The sequence below is a fragment of the Schistocerca serialis genome, chromosome 9 (assembly GCF_023864345.2).
Source record: "Schistocerca serialis cubense isolate TAMUIC-IGC-003099 chromosome 9, iqSchSeri2.2, whole genome shotgun sequence".
NCBI classification, from domain to species: domain Eukaryota; kingdom Metazoa; phylum Arthropoda; class Insecta; order Orthoptera; family Acrididae; genus Schistocerca; species Schistocerca serialis.
Window position 1 is genome coordinate 209,061,748 of NC_064646.1, and position 19,910 is coordinate 209,081,657.

At 38.5% G+C, this 19,910-nt stretch overlaps 1 protein-coding gene across 1 annotated transcript in view; it reads right to left on the reverse strand.

Moving 5' to 3' along the window:
* Positions 1-1,263: 1,263 nt before the first annotated feature.
* The window catches only part of LOC126418990 (odorant receptor Or2-like), a 40,869-nt gene continuing 22,222 nt past the window's right edge, over positions 1,264-19,910 (reverse strand). Inside the window, exons 4-5 of the mRNA XM_050086037.1 lie at positions 15,070-15,225; positions 1,264-1,320 (exon numbers count right to left, since the gene is read on the reverse strand). Coding sequence (XP_049941994.1) covers positions 1,264-1,320; positions 15,070-15,225 — 213 coding nt within the window. The remainder of the gene's footprint in view (positions 1,321-15,069; positions 15,226-19,910) is intronic.

Here is a 19,910-nt window from a genome sequence, read left to right on the forward strand (position 1 = left end):
AATAAGCTAGACTGCTATATATGAGACTTTTAAGTTTTTATCCATACTGTTTCCACGGAGATATTGTTATCTAGATTTTGATGATCATTATGAAAGATTTTTCAGTTACCAGTTACAATAAATATATACTTTTATATCCTATTTCATAAGATTACTTTCTGGAAAATCAAATCTGATAGAGATATTCTTTCAGGGACAAAAGGTAAAATAGAATAAATATATTCTGAAATGACATTGTTCCTTTGTGTGTTTTTTTTTGAAAGACTAATAGACAGCATTATGTACATAAAAAATTTTACATATTAGATAAGCATATGCAGTATATGTGACAAGAAACTAGGGAACTACTATTTTACACGTCCTTATAGCATAAAACAGAGATCCCATATCATTACAATCAATACACTGTTACAACAAGAGACTGACAGTGAATTATCTAACAACACAGTATATAGGAATTGTTTATATATGAAGTGATTTATATCACATCTAGTGTGAGGTGTATTCTTTTTAAAATTCGTTCCTCTATAAAATATTCTCTAGAAAGATGTGGCTTATTGTTCAAATATATTTTTTTTGTATTAGATAAAATACATGTAACTCACAATGTCTGATTGTTGGCCATGTTATAAATTATTGTAATTCTGTTAAGCCTTCATAACAATATTTCAGTCAATTTACTGAGAAGCACAAGCACTTATTTCCCTACAGTACATTCTACATTTTACTCAATAGTAACTGAGAGAACATAATTATAGTCATCGAAGTGTTAATAAAACTTACAACATAATGAGCAAATATATTGTTACTAAATTTCATTTTAGTTTTCTTAGACTAAATATCATAGTGTATCATTATATTCGTTTATGTTTAGAGATAGGCATAATTTATCGAACAAAACTCGTTTATTATGAAAGCAAGCAATTTTATAGCATCTAGTTTCGCAGATACAACAGTCTCATCTGAAATATAATGTAAAAGAAAATTAATAAACTCAGATAAAATACTTTTCAGTGTAACAAGTGGAAAGAAACGTCAAAATTACATTAAAAATGTAGTGTTTTTGTAATGGAATTTTGAAATGAAAATAATATTACATACTATACATATTTAAATTTCTTTTGCATTGTAGTTTCATTTGCAGTTGATGTATTATATACTTTTATACTTTTGAACCACATTTTGCTGATGTGAAGTGTCTGAAGAGCGACTGATATCAGTGTTACTATCCATCCTCCACGAACTCCTGTACAGGATTCTGGTCTATCGATTGTTTATTTGGCCCAAAAGGGCGTAGTATGAGTAAGATGTATTCACCAGCTGTAAAACATGTCAGTACATAATTAGAGTATGAAGAGTTATATACATCATTACAGTACCAGCTAGAAACCTTAACTTCCTATAACACTGACAGGTTATGATACAAATTATAAGCCACATTCATCTTCCTAAATTTCATTAATATGTGACATATCTAAAAAGTTGAGGACAAACGTTTGTTATAAATTAGTTATTTAAGGAGTTGTCCTTTGCTTGTTTGATTCTGTTCATACAAATCAACAAATTGCTTTGATGTTACATTCCTTGCTCAAACATGTAACATGTGAAAATTTTTGTTGTTTCCACTAACAGTCAGAACAGAATTTCGCCACAATTTTAAAGCAAAAGTTTGAGTTATAGAAAGACTGAAGTGTAGAAATTTACAAAAGAAAAATATCATAATCGTTATTTCTTACTTATATAGGTGAAGACATTTACACATTCGATTTTACAGTATAAAGAGCATTTAGCTACGTCTATTAATACCAATATGTTATCTAGCTTCTTGTTACATTACTTTGAACAACAACAAACTTTCTCTTCTGGTAGCTTAACCTTGCAAAACTTCATACCAGGGCTATCCACAAAGTACATTACGTTTTGGAATTAAAAATAAATAAAGTATTGGAAATTTTTGTATTATATACAGATGAAAGCCACACTTAAATACTATTTTTCTACATAGTTGCCATTTAAATTAAGGCACTTATCGTAGCGATGGACGAGCTTGGAAATTCCTTCGTCGGAAAATTCGGCCGCCTGCGCCTTCAACACATTGGTGTTTTAGAAATTTTTACGAATATTAGTAATTTTGCTTCGTTCATTAATATTCAATTGCTTTTATGGGTGTTTAACGCCACCCTAGCTTAGTTTCATGTTCAAGGTGATGCAGATATATATCTTCGTCGAAAAGTGTGACATAATATTGCATAGGGGCTTAATTATATAAATATGAAATGCAAATTCTTTTTAAATTTTTAGTAGCTGTATGTCCGATTACGAAGTCTCTAAACGGTTGGCCCTGACTAGTATTATTACGCAATCTGACTGCATAGAACAACAACAAAGAATGAAATGAAAATTTTCGTTAACACAATTAATTAATTAAGTCCCCAGCAACTATAAAACCTACGAAACCAAAGCACAAGTATAACTGTTCTGTGTGTGGAAGTATGACTCAACGTACACATCTGGCACGGTTCTTCTTCAATAAGACAAGAAATTTCAAATACCAGTTATACTGATGTGATAAAAAAAAATTTGAGATACTATAATTGCGCAAGAAAACCAGAATTACACTCTAATACTAGAACACAAGCCAGATGCTTTGTTGACCGAACCTGTAATGACGCATTATTCAGGACATTGAAATAATGAGAAAAAAAGAAAAGGAGTTTGTTACCTTCATTTATATTGATGAAAAGCCCTCTAATCATTACAATATCTCCACACCGACTCGCTACTACAACATCTCAACAAGATCTCCCTACTACGACCTCTCGACAAGAACTCTTCACTACGACATCTCAGCAAGCACACTTCACTACTACAAGTTCTCCACAAGCACTGCGCTCCGCTACTTCTCAATAATCACTGCCAGTGGAGGCGGCGAAACAAAACTCTCTGGCGCTGTGGCTCAGTGTAGCCACCTTTCATATGCCCTTCCTCCACGGGCTAGAATTTGATGGTATTTTTGCCAGCATTGGTGGTGAAAATACCACCAAATTCGTCAAAAAAAAATACAGACAAAAATAAAAGATAATATTAATACGTAAATATCACATAATAAGATAAAATTTTGGCTTTGCACTGACCTTTCAATAACCTAATATATAAAATACAGTAGGCAATACAAATTCTTTCATACATGTGGCTTTACATGATAGTTTACACAATACACAAAAAATCAGTTTATACAAATATTCAAATAAAATACTTTTAATTATTAAAAAAAAACAAATAGTTGATAGTTCCAGCAGCAGCACCCAGCAATGGTCAACAGGTGCAAACACCAACAAGTGACATCATTTTAGTAAAAGCAGTTCCATCTGTGGCACCCAGTAATGTTGAACAGGTGCAGACAGCAAGAAGCAACATCATTTCAGTAGACACAGTCCATCAGTGGCACCCAGCAATGTTGAGCAGGTGCAGACAGCAACAAGTGACATTATTTCAGTAGAAGCAGTTCATCAGTGGCACCCAGTAATGTTGAGCAGGTGCAGACAGCAACAAGTGACATCACTCAGCAGAAGCAGTCCCATTAGTGGCACCCAGCAATGTTGAACAGGTGCAGATACCACCAAGTCACATTATCTCAGTAGAAGCAGTCCATCAGTGGCACCCAGCAATGTTGAACAGGTGCAGACACCAACAAGTGACTTCATTTCAGTAAAAGCAGTTCCATCTGTGTCACCCAGTAATGTTGAGCAGGTGCAGACACCAACAAGTGACATCATTCAGCAGAAGCAGTTCCATTAGTGGCACCCAGCAATGTTGAACAGGTGCAGACACCAACAAGTGACATCTTTCAGCAGAAGCAGTTCCATTAGTGGCACCCAGCAATGTTGAGTAGGTGCAGACACCAACAAGTGACATTTTCAGTATAAGCAGTTCCAATAGTGGCACCCAGCAATGTTGAGCAGGTGCAGACAGCAGTCCATAATATTCACTATCACTGATCACACTGTTCATCAGAGTTTATAAGCAGAAATTAAACATGTCCTAGTGGCACCAATCATGTAGAAAAGGTACAAGTAACAGTCCATAATATTCACTATCCTAATCACACAGTTCATCAGCAGAAATTAATCATTTCTAAGTGGCACCCATTATGTTGAAAAAGTGCAGGTAACAGTCCATAATATTCACTATCACTAATCACACAGTTCATCAGCAGAAATTAAACATTTCTAAGTGTCACACATCAATGTTGAACAAGTGCAGGTAACAGTTCATAATATTCACCATCACTAATCAGACAGTTCAGGCATGAACAATAGTTTGAATGCACATACAAATGCTTTTACAAAATTATTCTCAATGCTCTTACACTAAACATACAAATTCTAATAAACACACAAATGATATCAGATAATTGTCATATTAACTATTACAAATACTCAAATATCAGTAAACCTATAATATTTATGGGTGTCAGTGCAAGCCACTACAAACAAATAAAATAATATTTATGAGATAGATGGGTAGGATTAGGAAAGGAAAACACACAAAACACATTCACTCATCTTTCATCTACATTAAGCACTACTGTGTAATTGAATAGTGTAAACTGTGTAAATGCAATTCTGTCAAAATTTGATGTTCATCATGTGTATCAAGTAGTAGTGGCAGCAATGTATAACAGTCAATAATAGTTAAGTCAACGTCATAGTCATCATGTCGAGACCAATGTTTGCCAAGCCAGATCAAAATGTACGGTTGCTGAGCAACTGTCAGTGAGCCAAGATATGCAATTACTTCCTCTCCCCCCCCAAAAAAAATATGTACTGCTTATTGACTTAACAAAGTGTGTGTAGACAATCTTCCTTCTACTTGAGTGTTCTAGTCTGCTATCTTCATCCTCCTTGTTCCATATAGACCAACAAAAAAAAATATGCACCTCACTTTACCTCTTATCCACCAAAACTCCAATAATCATCAGCATCACATATTCTCAATACTTCAAAAATACCTCTTACATCGATACATATAAATCTTATCATCAATATCATTTACCTTACCTCTTGTCCACAAAAATTCCAATAATCATCAACTTCATATAATCTCAATACCTCAATAATACCTCTTCAATACGTCGACACATATAAACCTTATTGCCAATATCATTTCACTTCCATAACAACTCTTTCCTCTAGTCAGTCTCCTCGCACAAGTACAGATAAAATCCTAATGCAAACCTCATCATCCCATACAATCCTAAGACACACTGTCAACACACAACCTCTGTGTAATCCATCTGACCCAAATCTTCTACTCATTATAAATTATATGATGGATTTTGGTTACCTTGTCCATCATTAAATAAAAGAAATGCATACACGACCTCTAACAGACTTAGTTCGAATAACTCTCAGTAATTAAGTACGATTACGGAGTGTGAATGATCATAATATTTCACAGTGTGTACACCACTTGAAGAATTATGGCAAACAGAAGCAAACATGTGGAGTATTTCTTGTGTCAAGTGTCACTTCCTATTTCAATTGCTCACGAAAAATGCAGTGTAATAACTGTCAATGGTCTAAACCTAGTTTTGGTATGTCATGTCGTTAGCTTCCTTCCTATTAGCATAAATTTATACAGTTTCCATAAAACCTCCAGCTCATGTGACTTCTATGAAGTTTCTTGTACTAATGTCGTTTATGTCGAATTATAGCAGTTCATTTTCCTATCTTAAAAATATAAGGCACTGAGCGTAAGCAAAACATGCAATAGCGAGTAAATATACCAGTAGAGAACAGAATGTCAACAAGTGGATGCAGCACAGTTCTTACAACGAGGCTCTGCCAAGCGAACAATCTATAATTAATACAACAGTGCGACCTAAACTCTATGTTTGTACACAGTACATCAGCATTTCTATATACCAAATTAAAGAGTAGTTATGACAACAAACAGAAATGTATAAATATGCAATCCATACGTATAGCAGCAAACATATATCTTACGTAATAAACAGGTCATTAGCATCATATCAGCATAAGCAAATAAATGTTCATATGTCATCTTAATAAGTAAACATGAAGGCGCAAGCAGATAAATCACAAAGTATAACTTACATACATATCAGCACAACTAATCAGGAGACAATTATAATTTAAATAAATAAGCACAGCAGACACATAATAAAAAAAATATGACATCAGTCAAAAAGCATTGCAGCCAAGCGATGCATAATATATACAAATAACAACCCTGTTCATTAATAAAACGTTGACAAAAATCAGCAAATGTACGCAAGCACGTCGCTTCACAAGTAAATTCGTAGAACATGAAATTAGCACAAAGTATAAATCACGTAATTGCGAGCAGCAAATTACGTCTAAAGTACGTACCTAAGTGGAAATATGTTACCTGAAAAAATAAACTCAATTAATAGTTACCTTTCTTAGTTTATTACTTTTTTCTTCGAAATTACATTCTTCCTGAAATTTTCTCGATAGTAAGTCCTCTTAACGTCGGAGACACACAGAATTTACCTGAAGTTCTTAAACATTTTACACAACCGTATCCTGAAAAACACTGAACGTTAATAACATAATTCATCAAGTCACTATAGCTTTATACTGAATTTAGTCGGAGAAATTAGACTGTGTATTTGTTTACGGCTGTCAGTGCATTCGCACTGAGTGCTCGATCAGCTGTAGGCGCGTGACGTAGGAAGCAATTGTTTGCGGTCAACGACTGCCTTATGCGGCGCGCAGACTTGACTGTTGCTTTGAGTATATGCTGCCGCCAAAACACAGCGCGTATCCTTGTATTCTCTGCATGTTTACGTAAACTGTTGGTTTCTCGAAAGTATGTCATTCCACACAAATTTTAACGTTTTATATATGATGTATTCCCTTAGAGCGTCTTGATTTAAGAGTTTCTACTTCAACAGTGTTATCATGAATAATTTTGCGAACTCTATATGGACCGTTATAAAGCAGAAAAAATTTGCGACACAAGCCTTTTCCTTTGTGAGACAAACGATGAGACTTAATTAACACCTTTTGGCCAACTGAAAAAGTTTTTAAACGACCAGGACGTTTTGCTGATTTCACTCTTCTAGCAGCCGCAGATGCAATATTTTGCAGAGCCGGGTTGACAACTTCAGAATGCCGCAGTTTCCGTGAAGGCGGAAAAGGAACGATTTCAGAAATGCGATTTGTCGGTGCTTTGTTTTTTAATGTCAGTATAGGCGGTAAAGAAGTTGAGTCATTAGGAAGTTCATTCAGAATGTTTTGAAAAATATGAAGATACTGATCCCACGCTCTGTGATTCCGATGACAATAAAGATGACACAATTTATTGATTTCCTTCATCCATCTCTCTGAAGCGTTAGATTGAGGGTGAAAATGTGAAATGAAAATTGGTTTAATTTTACGACGCCGTATAGTACGAAGCCAAATTTTAGAACGAAACTGTGATCCATTATCTGATATAACCTTATCAATATGACCCACTTCTTTAAGAAAATGGTTAATGAAAGCATTAGACACTGAACGAGCTGTTGCTTTGCGTAAAGGTGTAAAACACACATATTTTGATGTCAATTCCACTGCTACTAAAATGTACGCAAAACCAATAGTAGAACGAACCACTGGACCAAACAAATCGACTGCAGCCATGTCCTTTAATTTCGCTGGAATGATAGGAAACAACGGTGCTCTGTGAGAAATTGTTGGCGGCTTAGCCTTTTGACATAATTTCCATTTGGCCAGAACAGATCGAATACGTTTTGCCATATTACTGAAGTAGCAATTTTCCCGTAATTTATGAAAGCATTTTCTGGGAACAAAGTGTGCATAACTGAAATGCGTATACCAAATCAGCTTATTAACCCACTCATCAGGAATACAAACTAACCAAACAGAGTTGTCGACCGATTTTCGTTTAAAAGAACTTTCCAGATAGATCGCAAAAACGAGGTGTGGCCAAATCGTCCAATCTAACAAAGCGTCTAAGAAAATTATAGACACCAAGGAAACTACGAACATCACGTTTTGTGGTAGGAACAGCATAATTACGAATAGCATCTACTTTCTCTGGATCAGGAAGAATACCTTCTGTATAAATAATGTGACCGAGAAATTTCACCTGAGAACGACCAAATTCAGATTTTTCTAAGTTCACTGTAATGCCAACTCTTGCAAAAATACGTAATAATGAATCCAAAATTTTGTTGTGTTCACTCCAAGAATGTTTAGCAATAAGAATATCATCAACATATGAAGTAATATTGTCACGAAGATAAACAGGTAAGATTTCGTTTAAACTACGAATGAATGCTGCTGAAGACACAGTAAGTCCAAATGGTAGTTTCCGAAATCACTTTTGGGTAAAATAGTCATATCCGGTTATTCTTTAACGACTCTCTAGATAGATTGATAGTTGAAGAGTTGCTTTGACAGATGCAAAGAATAGTAAAAGAGTAGGCAGCGGTGCAGAAAACTAAAAGGGAAATAGCACCACTACAGCTTGGGGCCCTATGCACGCTACGGCACATATTCACTTAGTGTAGTGAATCCCCTGAGGACATTAATAGCCGCACCTAAATTCCAGTTTGTGACTTAGTGGCCAATTTGGTGGAAGTGCGTACATAAATTGATCTAACCATGCACATGGATGTATGTCATTCTTAGAATTACGAAAGATCTTAAATTTCCGAACAGTCAAGAAGTGTTTATAGTCAAAGTTTTCTCCTCATGGTGACAAAGACCTACCGCGACTGTTCCAGTCCGAATGTCGATTATTGTCAAGTTCACGCGCCTGGCGCTCTCTTGTTGCATCCCATACACGAAACAAATTACTTTCTTCAAACCCCTCTGCTACCTGTGATTCTAAATTTCCTTTGCTGTCTTTTCCTCCGATTTCGCCTTCAATTTGTTTGACTAGCTTTCGTAATGCCTCAACTTCCCTTTTAACGCGTTCATTAAATTTTCCCTGATTTTCAACATTCTTATTTATGTTCTGGTACTCTTCGGTTTCTGCAAATGGCAATGGTGCTGTATCATCTGAATCCCTGTCCCCATTTAAACTAAGACTTGTCAATTTATCTGAAATCTCCTCAACTCTTTCCGATAAATCACCTATTTGTTCTTTCTGTTTATTTACGTCTTCCGTAAGTGTCGTGACTCGGGTTTCATTATTAACACATTTGGTAGTTAAGTGTTCATATTGTTGAGTTAGATTATTTATTCTGTCATTTGGTACGGATTCCTCGATTCTCTCAAATATTTCTTCCTTATCGTTTGCACGTTGTAAATTTAACTCTGAACATTTTTGTACTATCACGCGATCTCTTTCTTCCTGTTCTCTATCCTGTTCCTTTTGTCTAATCTCTACTGCAATTAATCTATTATTGTGAGAATTCAAAATCGGTTGTACTTCTTCTCTGATTTCTTTCTTTAATTCATCTTTCATGTTTTTGAAACATGTCCCTATTCGTGAATCTAACCGTGTTTCCATTGTTTCCATCTCTGTTTTTAATTCAGACCTCAAAGTTCCCATCTCTGTTTTAAATTTAGATCCCAACTGTGATCCCAGTGAGTCTAACCGTGTTTCCATTGTTCCCCTATCTGTTTTTAATTCAGATCGTAAATTTAATATTGCCCTCATCAACTGCTCCATATTAACTTGTTCGAAATTCTTTTCGCCCCTAACATTTCCCGCGACACCAACTTCTTTCGTCATAGCTGTAAAGCTATCTGTGTTCGATACTATTTCAGAATCTTCTATAGTTAATCTCGTATTCTGTGAATTTTCTAATTGAGAAAAATTTTTAAATGGTTCCGGACTACTTTCCCGACATATTAAATTGTTTTCCACTTCATTATTCATCATACTGTTCCCCTGTGTTGGCGATTTCGCCATGTCAACAATTTCGTCATTCTGACTATCCATCATTTTTGCCTTTTTCATCGAGCGCGTAATCATTTACAAAACATACAAAACTCTTCACTGTACGAAAATTACACACAATGCCTCCTTATCTCCAACAATACCATTCACACGAAATGTTTCCCTCAAACACGATTAACGAACAATTGAAATAATTGCACTAAATTGTCAAACGCGTATACAAGACAACAAAATTAAATTCTGAAGAAAAAAAAATACCATTAGAAGAATGACAATTACCAAATCTACACATGCAATATAGACTACAATTACTAAACTACAAATTACTACAACAATACTACTGTCTACTATTTTTACAATCAGAAGAATTCCAAGGGACGATCCGAAGCAGCGGTCGCCACGTGCATGGGGGCTTAATTATATAAATATGAAATGCAAATTCTTTTTAAATTTTTAGTAGCTGTATGTCCGATTACGAAGTCTCGTAAACGGTTGGCCCTGACTAGTATTATTACGCAATCTGACTGCATAGAACAACAACAAAGAATGAAATGAAAATTTTCGTTAACACAATTAATTAATTAAGTCCCCAGCAACTATAAAACCTACGAAACCAAAGCACAAGTATAACTGTTCTGTGTGTGGAAATATGACTCAACGTACACATCTGGCACGGTTCTTCTTCAATAAGACAAGAAATTTCAAATACCAGTTATACTGACGTGATAAAAAAAAATTAGAGATACTATAATTGCGCAAGAAAACCAGAATTACACTCTAATACTAGAACACAAGCCAGATGCTTTGTTGACCGAACCTGTAATGACGCATTATTCAGGACATTGAAATAATGAGAAAAAAAAGAAAAGGAGTTTGTTACCTTCATTTATATTGATGAAAAGCCCTCTAATCATTACAATATCTCCACACCGACTCGCTACTACCACATGTCAACAAGATCTCCCTACTACGACCTCTCGACAAGAACTCTTCACTACGACATCTCAGCAAGCACACTTCACTACTACGAGTTCTCCACAAGCACTGCGCTCCGCTACTTCTCAATAATCACTGCCAGTGGAGGCGGCGAAACAAAACTCTCTGGCGCTGTGGCTCAGTGTAGCCACCTTTCAATATTCGCCACGACATTAAGAGTAATAGCGATAGGATGAACCTCTGAACCTCTAACTTATGTGAGGCGCAAAATTCTGTTTACCTCTATTCTTGTGCGTGAATCGTGTATATTGTGTGAAGCTTTCCCATACGCGCTGAAGTTTTCCTCTTTATTTATCACCGCAATGTACAGCAGCACTCAGTACAACAATAAGCGACGTAGTGAATTACATAACAGACAACAACCGATCACAGTTTAGAATTATCTTGAGATTTTTTTATAAGACGTTTTAATTTAATAAACTATATTAAACTGTGATGACAGTTTCTCAGACAAACCCGTCCGCTTTTGTAAAATTATTTTAGTACATCCCTTCTTGAGTTTCTGAAGCACAAAGGGCATGCCTTATATTTTCAGCCTTTGTTTCATCATCTTATTCCTTTTTTTCAGGTTTAAGTTTCAATTTGCTCTGAATTATTTGATTTGACAGTTGTACTTAAACTGTTCCCTTATGTTCATTCCTTATATTCACTTAGATTTTTTATTACTATTAATACGTCGGTTTATTAATTTAAAGATTAATTCAATTCTTATATTAAATTTTCCCGGTTTTAATTAAATTGGGTGCAAACCCAGGGAAATATTCTGGAGCATGAAGCTTACAGTAGACTGCGTAGTTTCACATTGGCCAACCTGCCCCAGTTTCTGTTTGCAAACCACTCTCCAGATAAACATTCACCTATTATTAAATATTTCTCATTTTTTCTGCGCCACTCTGCTTGCCTGTTGGAATCAATATTAAAAGATAATCTCCTTCAAGAAATTGTCGCTTGACTGTAATTGGTAATCTCAGTACCTTAATTGGAAAACGCACAGAAAGCTATACCAATTATTTCTCGTGTATAATCCTGCTCAACTGTATCAGCCAAATGTCATGGCAGATGTTGATCTATGTTTAAAGTGACTAACTCAAATGCAAGACAGAACACAACTCGGCAGGGAAAGGTAGAATGACTGTATAATTTTAGGATACAGCGTTTAGGGGAAGTATAAAACACGACATAATATGAATTCCATATGCTGAAAAGCCAATCATAGTATGATACCTATATGACTTCAGTTATATATTCCGTTTTACTTCCCAGATAGATGGCAAATAATATCTCTTGTTATACATAGAATTTTCGTTACGTAATGCATATCTAATTGATCGACATTGCTGTAGTGAGGTTTGGTTTTGAAATGCACAAATTGAATACGAGGCTCCAGAGTTAGAAATGGATATCTCCTTCCCGACTAGTAAAAATTTTCGTTGCAAAAAATACCATTATGTTTCAATTATTCTCACACTTTTACTATATGGACTGTGTGTTAGGGGTTTTAGCGAACTCAGTACTTTCATCAATCTCGATATAGTGAAAAGGAGAACCCAGTGGAGATACCACATTGTGATAAGACCAAATATCAGGATTATTCCAGAAACGAGAATGAATGTAATTAACACATTTATCTCACTGTGAGACAAAATAGTCACTGCCTTCATGGAAAAACGTTTGTGGTTGCCTAAGGTACCATGATTTTACCCAGGCATGCAATTCTTCGTCCGAAGCAAATCGACAGTCACGAATGTCATACTTTACTGCTCCATAAAATTCGAAATCACATGGGAGAGATGGGGACTGTATGGAGCGTCTCTAATGACTTGCCAGCGAAACTTCTGCAGGGTAGTCTAAACAGCTTGGCTATATGTGTGCCCGCCCACATGTATGTGGCCGACGAATTGCTTCGAACGAAGAGGTGGATGCCCAGGTAAATCGTGTTTCCATAGGCAACCACTTTTTCCATGAACGCATTGGCAGACTTGTGTTGGAGGGATATATTTATTAACAGTTATGGCAAGTAGTTTTGAAATAAAGAGCAGTTTGCTTACTTGTCCTGCTTGTCTCGTGTTCATTTCAGTACCTCTTTATAAAATATATTCCAAAAGACTACATAATTCCAGCATTCATGCATCTATAATGCTATAAATACACAGGTAACATAATACAATGAACAGCGCAAATTACTGTGAGAAACTCTAGTACAAACTATACAAAGTGAATTACAAAGAGTCTGTGACTAATCAATCATGTTTTTAGCTCTCTTGGGAGGTTTTTTTAATGTGAAACACAAAGATTGGCCATACTTTGGTTTGCAATGAATAAGCAAGAAATACAATGAATAAAATACAATGAATAAGAAAGAAAAAAATCGACTTCCTGTCTTGTGTGTAGACTGAACGTTAGAATTTCTTCGGAAGTGTCCATAATGTTAAAAAAATCTTGCATGGCGAGAATAAGCAGAGGAACACACAGCAAAGTTAAGTAAGTGTTCCGAGAAGTTTTAATGAAACCCTGTAAGATGTTCGTGGACGGATACTACGGACCTGTGTGACCAGTTTTTCTGAACTTTTACTATTCCTACTGAATAAAGTTTATCTAAACTACGTCACCGCATGGTATATGATGGTGAAAACGAAGGTACCATTTCATGCCCTGTTGGAGAGGAAACTGCTACTACGGTGAATATAGCATTATACTCTTCCTGCACAATAATTACATTTGATAGACAACAAAACACAAAATTATCCCTAAAATTCTAATTCACGGCCATGATGCTGTAGAAGCATTTTAGCAATGCAGGCAGGTAGTCAGTAATATTGGTAAAATGTACCCCACCAGGGGCTTTCAGAGTGTATGTGTAGATGTAGAAGTCGAAACTGTCTTTTCAGCCGTTAAAATGTACCTATTTTAAGTTAGGCTCTTCTACCCTTATTAGGTTGTAATAATTGCTGTCGCGACACTACTAATCTATTTCCAGGTAAAGCAAATTCAATGTAGGCGAAATGACAGTATATGTCGATATCTGCTGATATATCACTTTCGTAGTTCGCCAGCAGAGCGTCAAAATAAACTACATTTTGGATCTACAAATCCACGGTAATGATAACAGTCAACAACTTTCCTGGTAAGAAGTCAATAAGTGCCTCACAGTTAGAGCAAATGTAGAGTCTTGTACAGCAAGGCAGCAAGGGAGAGGATGTTGTTATGGGTGGCCCGTACCCTCTTTCTACAACACAACTGCACAAGTGTATTTAACGGTTCTCTATTTAGACGAACTTTTAATTAACTTTAATAGAGTCCATGTGTTGTGGTTCAAACTCATCAGTAATAATCTGTAATCTTCCTATTACAAAACTTAGTCTCACTGCTAGTCCCGCTATAGACACTAATTTGGTCGTTATATACTGTCATAACCTACAACGAACTGCAAGTATACTGACTGACGTCAAACTGATATCGGTGCATCAGTGATGCCCTCAGGTCAGCGGCGGCTGCGTAAGTAGATGATGTCGAGAGGGCGTTGGAGGCATTTTGCTTGCAGGTGTTTCTCTGTCCGCTCCCATGATCGGTGCACTTGATCCAGCGCCTCGTCATGGAGCTTTGCGCTTCATTTTTGCCAACTGGTGGGCTTGCGAAAGCTTACGCCAGCATAGAAGGCAAGCAATCTGATAAATGAGAAAACAGTTCTCCCCGCGAAAAGGTGGTTAAAACAAATAGGTCTCTCAACAACGAACAACGTGTATGGTTTCATGTATGTGTAGTGTCTGTTCTTACGGTTATGTCCAAATCAATAGACACCATTCATGATCCTGCAGCCGTATGTACATGATGACGTTAAAGACACCCTGACTCGGGTGGAATTAGGTGCTGAGATAATCTCAATGGCGACAAGTGAAAACTTTTCCCAGCCCATAACTTGAACCTGGATTTCCTGCTTCTCGTTAATGGTCACCTTTACCATCCCAGAAATCCGGGCACAACTCGCGTCCAACCCAAATTTCCATCTTGTCACACACTTATGATGTAGTGCCAACTGCCCACAAATGTCGGTTTGACGCGTAGGTACCACCCTGTTGTTACTGTTTGCCATAATCTGGAGAGTACTGCTGCCACTGTTTATTGCACAACAGACTATAAAGATAGATTGCGGTTCAGCTGCATAGTTACCGAGAGGAAGGCTGCTCTATCTATAGGATAGAGACCTCCAGCAGTGAGAACCAGTGGCTTCTGGGCGCGAGTGATGAGGATCCTGAGGGCGCGTTTGAACCATGCACTCCCCTCTACCCACGAACAGCTGTATGCAGCCGTAGAAACTGCATTTGCCTGTTGAAAAAAAGAGCACAAGCAATTAGTGGCACTGTCATACTGCTACAAAGGCCAAAATTCTCGTCAGTATGTCTCACGTCACTTAGTAATTAAATTTCTCTTCACTAAAGCGTGCTTTCTATATATCTCTTAATGTATTTCAAAATTATTAATAGAAGCTGAAAAATCTGTGAATGAGAAAACATAGCAACTTTGCAAATTCATTCTTCACTAAAATTAACTTCTTACCCATTACCAAAAGAAAGGCAGTTATCATAGCAGACAGCCATTACACGAAGCACTGAGTATATTACGTTTACTAAACTCTGTCTCTGGATTAATTTTATTTTCATTTATAAAAATCGTATGCGTGTAAGTATGTATGCAAGTCCTACATCTCTTCCTAACCAACTACATTGGTTTCTTCCACAATTGGCACCCACATGACTTACAGTGTGGGAAGAAGCACCTTAGGGAGTAAGATCTACCTACCTCCCAAGGGTGTGAGGGTGAAAAGTAGGTGACGCAGAAGCATTATTTAGGACAGAAAGAGTCGTTATACATATATGGGGTCACAGATGGAATCGTCAGTAATCAGGGATATGAAAGGGCAGATCATACGAAGCAAATGAATCTAGAAAACATTGGTTCTAAAACCCAGACCCGAAGAAATATGAGCAATTCATCTTCGATACAGGGAAGCAAATCTCTTTTACTCCTCTACTGCGAGCTGTTTGATTTCCATATTGTGGGAGAATTTGGTATGGACCAAAACAAGAAAAAAATGTTTACTGAACATGAGATGTGAAATGCATACCTCAAGAGCTATCAACCTTTGTTTACCACAGGAGATGTGTTTCAGTAACGAAGATGAAAAAGTGCTCATAGCTCTTAACGGACCGATCTTAGTGGCCACGTTTACCAGACATTTTTGCTTCGAATGATCGTTCCGGCCAAGTCTCTGAATACTCACCATTCCTCCTGGGACAGCCTGTTTAGAATGTGCACAAAAATGGGGAAACATCTTGAGCAATGCATGCCTTTGCTTAAATTCAGATCGTGCTGTTGTATCCACGACGAACCACACCTGTGTGGTGCACTCCTTAATTTGAAAATTTCAGTCGTGGTCAGAGAAGTGTTCTGTCTAGTTGTGAGTGTATAATGCCAGAGATAAGTCAATGCGAACGTGAGCAAATTGGAGGGCGTATGTTGAGTGCTTCCGCAGCAAACGTTGCCACACTGGTGTGTCAAGAGTCACCGCCTCGAAGATTTACACCACACACGGGGAAAGCTGGAAAACATGATCTTCTAAGTCACGACGCCGACGAAGGTGCGTCTTGAATGATGGTGCTGGACGGCCATTGAAGAGGACTGTGATGAAAGATAAGTCAGAAGCAAATGTAACTCTACAGTTGGACACCCCACGTGGTGCCGAATCCATAAAACCTGGACTAAGGAAAATTGCTACCATTTCATTTAGACCTATTACTGGCCGAGTTTATGTCTGACGTACAAGGCCCCAGATCTACGACGCAGACAGCTTACAGCCAAGACTCATGTATGGAGGGGTTTGCTGATGATATGGACGGCCATGTCAGGTATTCCATGGGCTCGATTCTTACTCTGTTAGGTCGTAATATTGCCGAGCACTATGTGGCAATTTTTGGTGAACAGGTCCATCGAATGGTAGAATACTTATTCCCCAATGATGCTGCTGTGTTCGAAGCTGACAGGGTACCTGTTTAGACAGATCGCCTCGTCCAGCACTGGGTTTCTGACCACGAGGATAAATTACCGCGTTCCCCTGCCCGCCACAGTCAGCAGATGACAATATTATTGAGACTTTGTGTCCTACTTTGGAGAGAAGGGTGCGTACCTCCATCACCGCTACCTCAACTTGCTAGTATTGCATAGGAATGACAGTATTAAAACTTTACATTGATAACCATACGGAGCCAGTATTCACCCATTCCGAGACGACTAGAAGCTTTTTGGAATGCTATCTGTTTTCCAGATATACGAACTTTGTTTTGTCTATTCGTAACACAGTAATTGCATAATGGTCTGTATGTAAGTTCTTTGTGGGTAATACGTATTTACCACCAATAGAGTTAAGGTTGAGAAGCTCTAACATGTAAAATAATCGGTAACTATTGATGTTAGTACCTAATAAATAGTTTTCGACATCGCTAGACTCAGTGGCCATGATAGACCCCTAGGAGTGATGGGTCATTGGAGGCAGCCAAAGACAGTGAGATATCTTCCTATTACTGTAACGCCTGAAGCAATTTCCATCAAAATGGTGCACCTATTAGGCACTTTCAGAAAAAATTATTGTGATATTAACATACACGTAGCTTCACTGTGGTTGAATGTTCTGACATAACTCAGAAACGCCTAGAGCAATTTAAAGCAATATTTGTATATATATATATATATATATATATATGATTAATTATTGGTATAAAAAGGAGTCCTAGCAAGAGACTCATACTATCCCTACGGGTGATGGTAGAGATGAGTCTAGGGGACATGTAAAAATGTTCAATAGCTACCTGTTGATATTTTTCCGTGTATTTAGTTGACTTAAAATACACTCCTGGAAATGGAAAAAAGAAAACATTGACACCGGTGTGTCAGACCCACCATACTTGCTCCGGACACTGCGAGAGGGCTGTACAAGCAATGATCACACGCACGGCACAGCGGACACACCAGGAACCGCGGTGTTGGCCGTCGAATGGCGCTAGCTGCGCAGCATTTGTGCACCGCCGCCGTCAGTGTCAGCCAGTTTGCCGTGGCATACGGAGCTCCATCGCAGTCTTTAACACTGGTAGCATGCCGCGACAGCGTGGACGTGAACCGTATGTGCAGTTGACGGACTTTGAGCGAGGGCGTATAGTGGGCATGCGGGAGGCCAGGTGGACGTACCGCCGAATTGCTCAACACGTGGGGCGTGAGGTCTCCACAGTACATCGATGTTGTCGCCAGTGGTCGGCGGAAGGTGCACGTGCCCGTCGACCTGCGACCGGACCGCAGCGACGCACGGATGCTCGCCAAGACCGTAGGATCCCATGCAATGCCGTAGGGGACCGCACCGCCACTTCCCAGCAAATTAGGGACACTGTTGCTCCTGGTGTATCGGCGAGGACCATTCGCAACCGTCTCCATGAAGCTGGGCTACGGTCCCGCACACCGTTAAGCCGTCTTCCGCTCATGCCCCAACATCGTGCAGCCCGCCTCCAGTGGTGTCGCGACAGGCGTGAATGGAGGGACGAATGGAGACGTGTCGTCTTCAGCGATGAGAGTCGCTTCTGCCTTGGTGCCAATGATGGTCGTATGCGTTTTTGGCGCCGTGCAGGTGAGCGCCACAATCAGGACTGCATACGACCGAGGCACACAGGGCCAACACCCGGCATCATGGTGTGGGGAGCGATCTCCTACACTGGCCGTACACCACTGGTGATCGTCGAGGGGACACTGAATAGTGCACGGTACATCCAAACCGTCATCGAACCCATCGTTCTACCATTCCTAGACCGGCAAGGGAACTTGCTGTTCCAACAGGACAATGCACGTCCGCATGTATCCCGTGCCACCCAACGTGCTCTAGAAGGTGTAAGTCAACTACCCGGGCCAGCAAGATCTCCGGATCTGTCCCCCATTGAGCATGTTTGGGACTGGATGAAGCGTCGTCTCACGCGGTCTGCACGTCCAGCACGAACGCTGGTCCAACTGAGGCGCCAGGTGGAAATGGCATGGCAAGCCGTTCCACAGGACTACATGCAGCATCTCTACGATCGTCTCCATGGGAGAATAGCAGCCTGCATTGCTGCGAAAGGTGGATATACACTGTACTAGTGCCGACATTGTGCATGCTCTGTTGCCTGTGTCTATGTGCCTGTGGTTCTGTCAGTGTGATCATGTGATATATCTGACCCCAGGAATGTGTCAATAAAGTTTCCCCTTCCTGGGACAATGAATTCACGGTGTTCTTATTTCAATTTCCAGGAGTGTACTTTTAAAGTACGAAGCGCAATCTCTGTTTTATGGATCTTGTTTCATTGATGGAAGTTTGTCTGTTAAAATCAACGGAGAGGATATAAAAGGGAAAATATCGTCCACTACTTTTGCATACTTTTCAAAAATTGTTCAAATGGTTCTGAGCATTACGGGACTTAACTTCTGAGGTCATCAGTCCCCTAGAACGTAGAACTACTTAGACCTAACTAACCTACGGACGCCACACACAACCATGCCCGAGGCAGGATTCGAACCTGCGACCGTAGCGGTCGCGCGGTTCCAGACTGTAGCGCATAGAACCGCCCGGCCACTCCGGCCGGCCATATTTTCCACCCAAGCAAAATTAGAACTTCCATTTTTTGCCCAAGCAGAATTAAATCACTCTTCAGGGCTCAGAAGGAACTGCAGGTCGGAATATTTTACAGGTACTAATGAAATATGTGAGATATATGTTACGTATACGTCAATTACATGTGCTTGGTGATACAAAAGTCAGTATAAATTTGAAAACTGAATAAATCACGGAATAGTGTAGATAGAGAGGTACAAATTGACACACATGCTTGGAATGACATGGGGTTTTATTAGAATCAAAAAAATACAAACGTTACAAAAGTGTCCGACAGATGGCGCTTCATCTGACCAGAATAGCAATAATTAGCATAACAAAGTAAGACAAA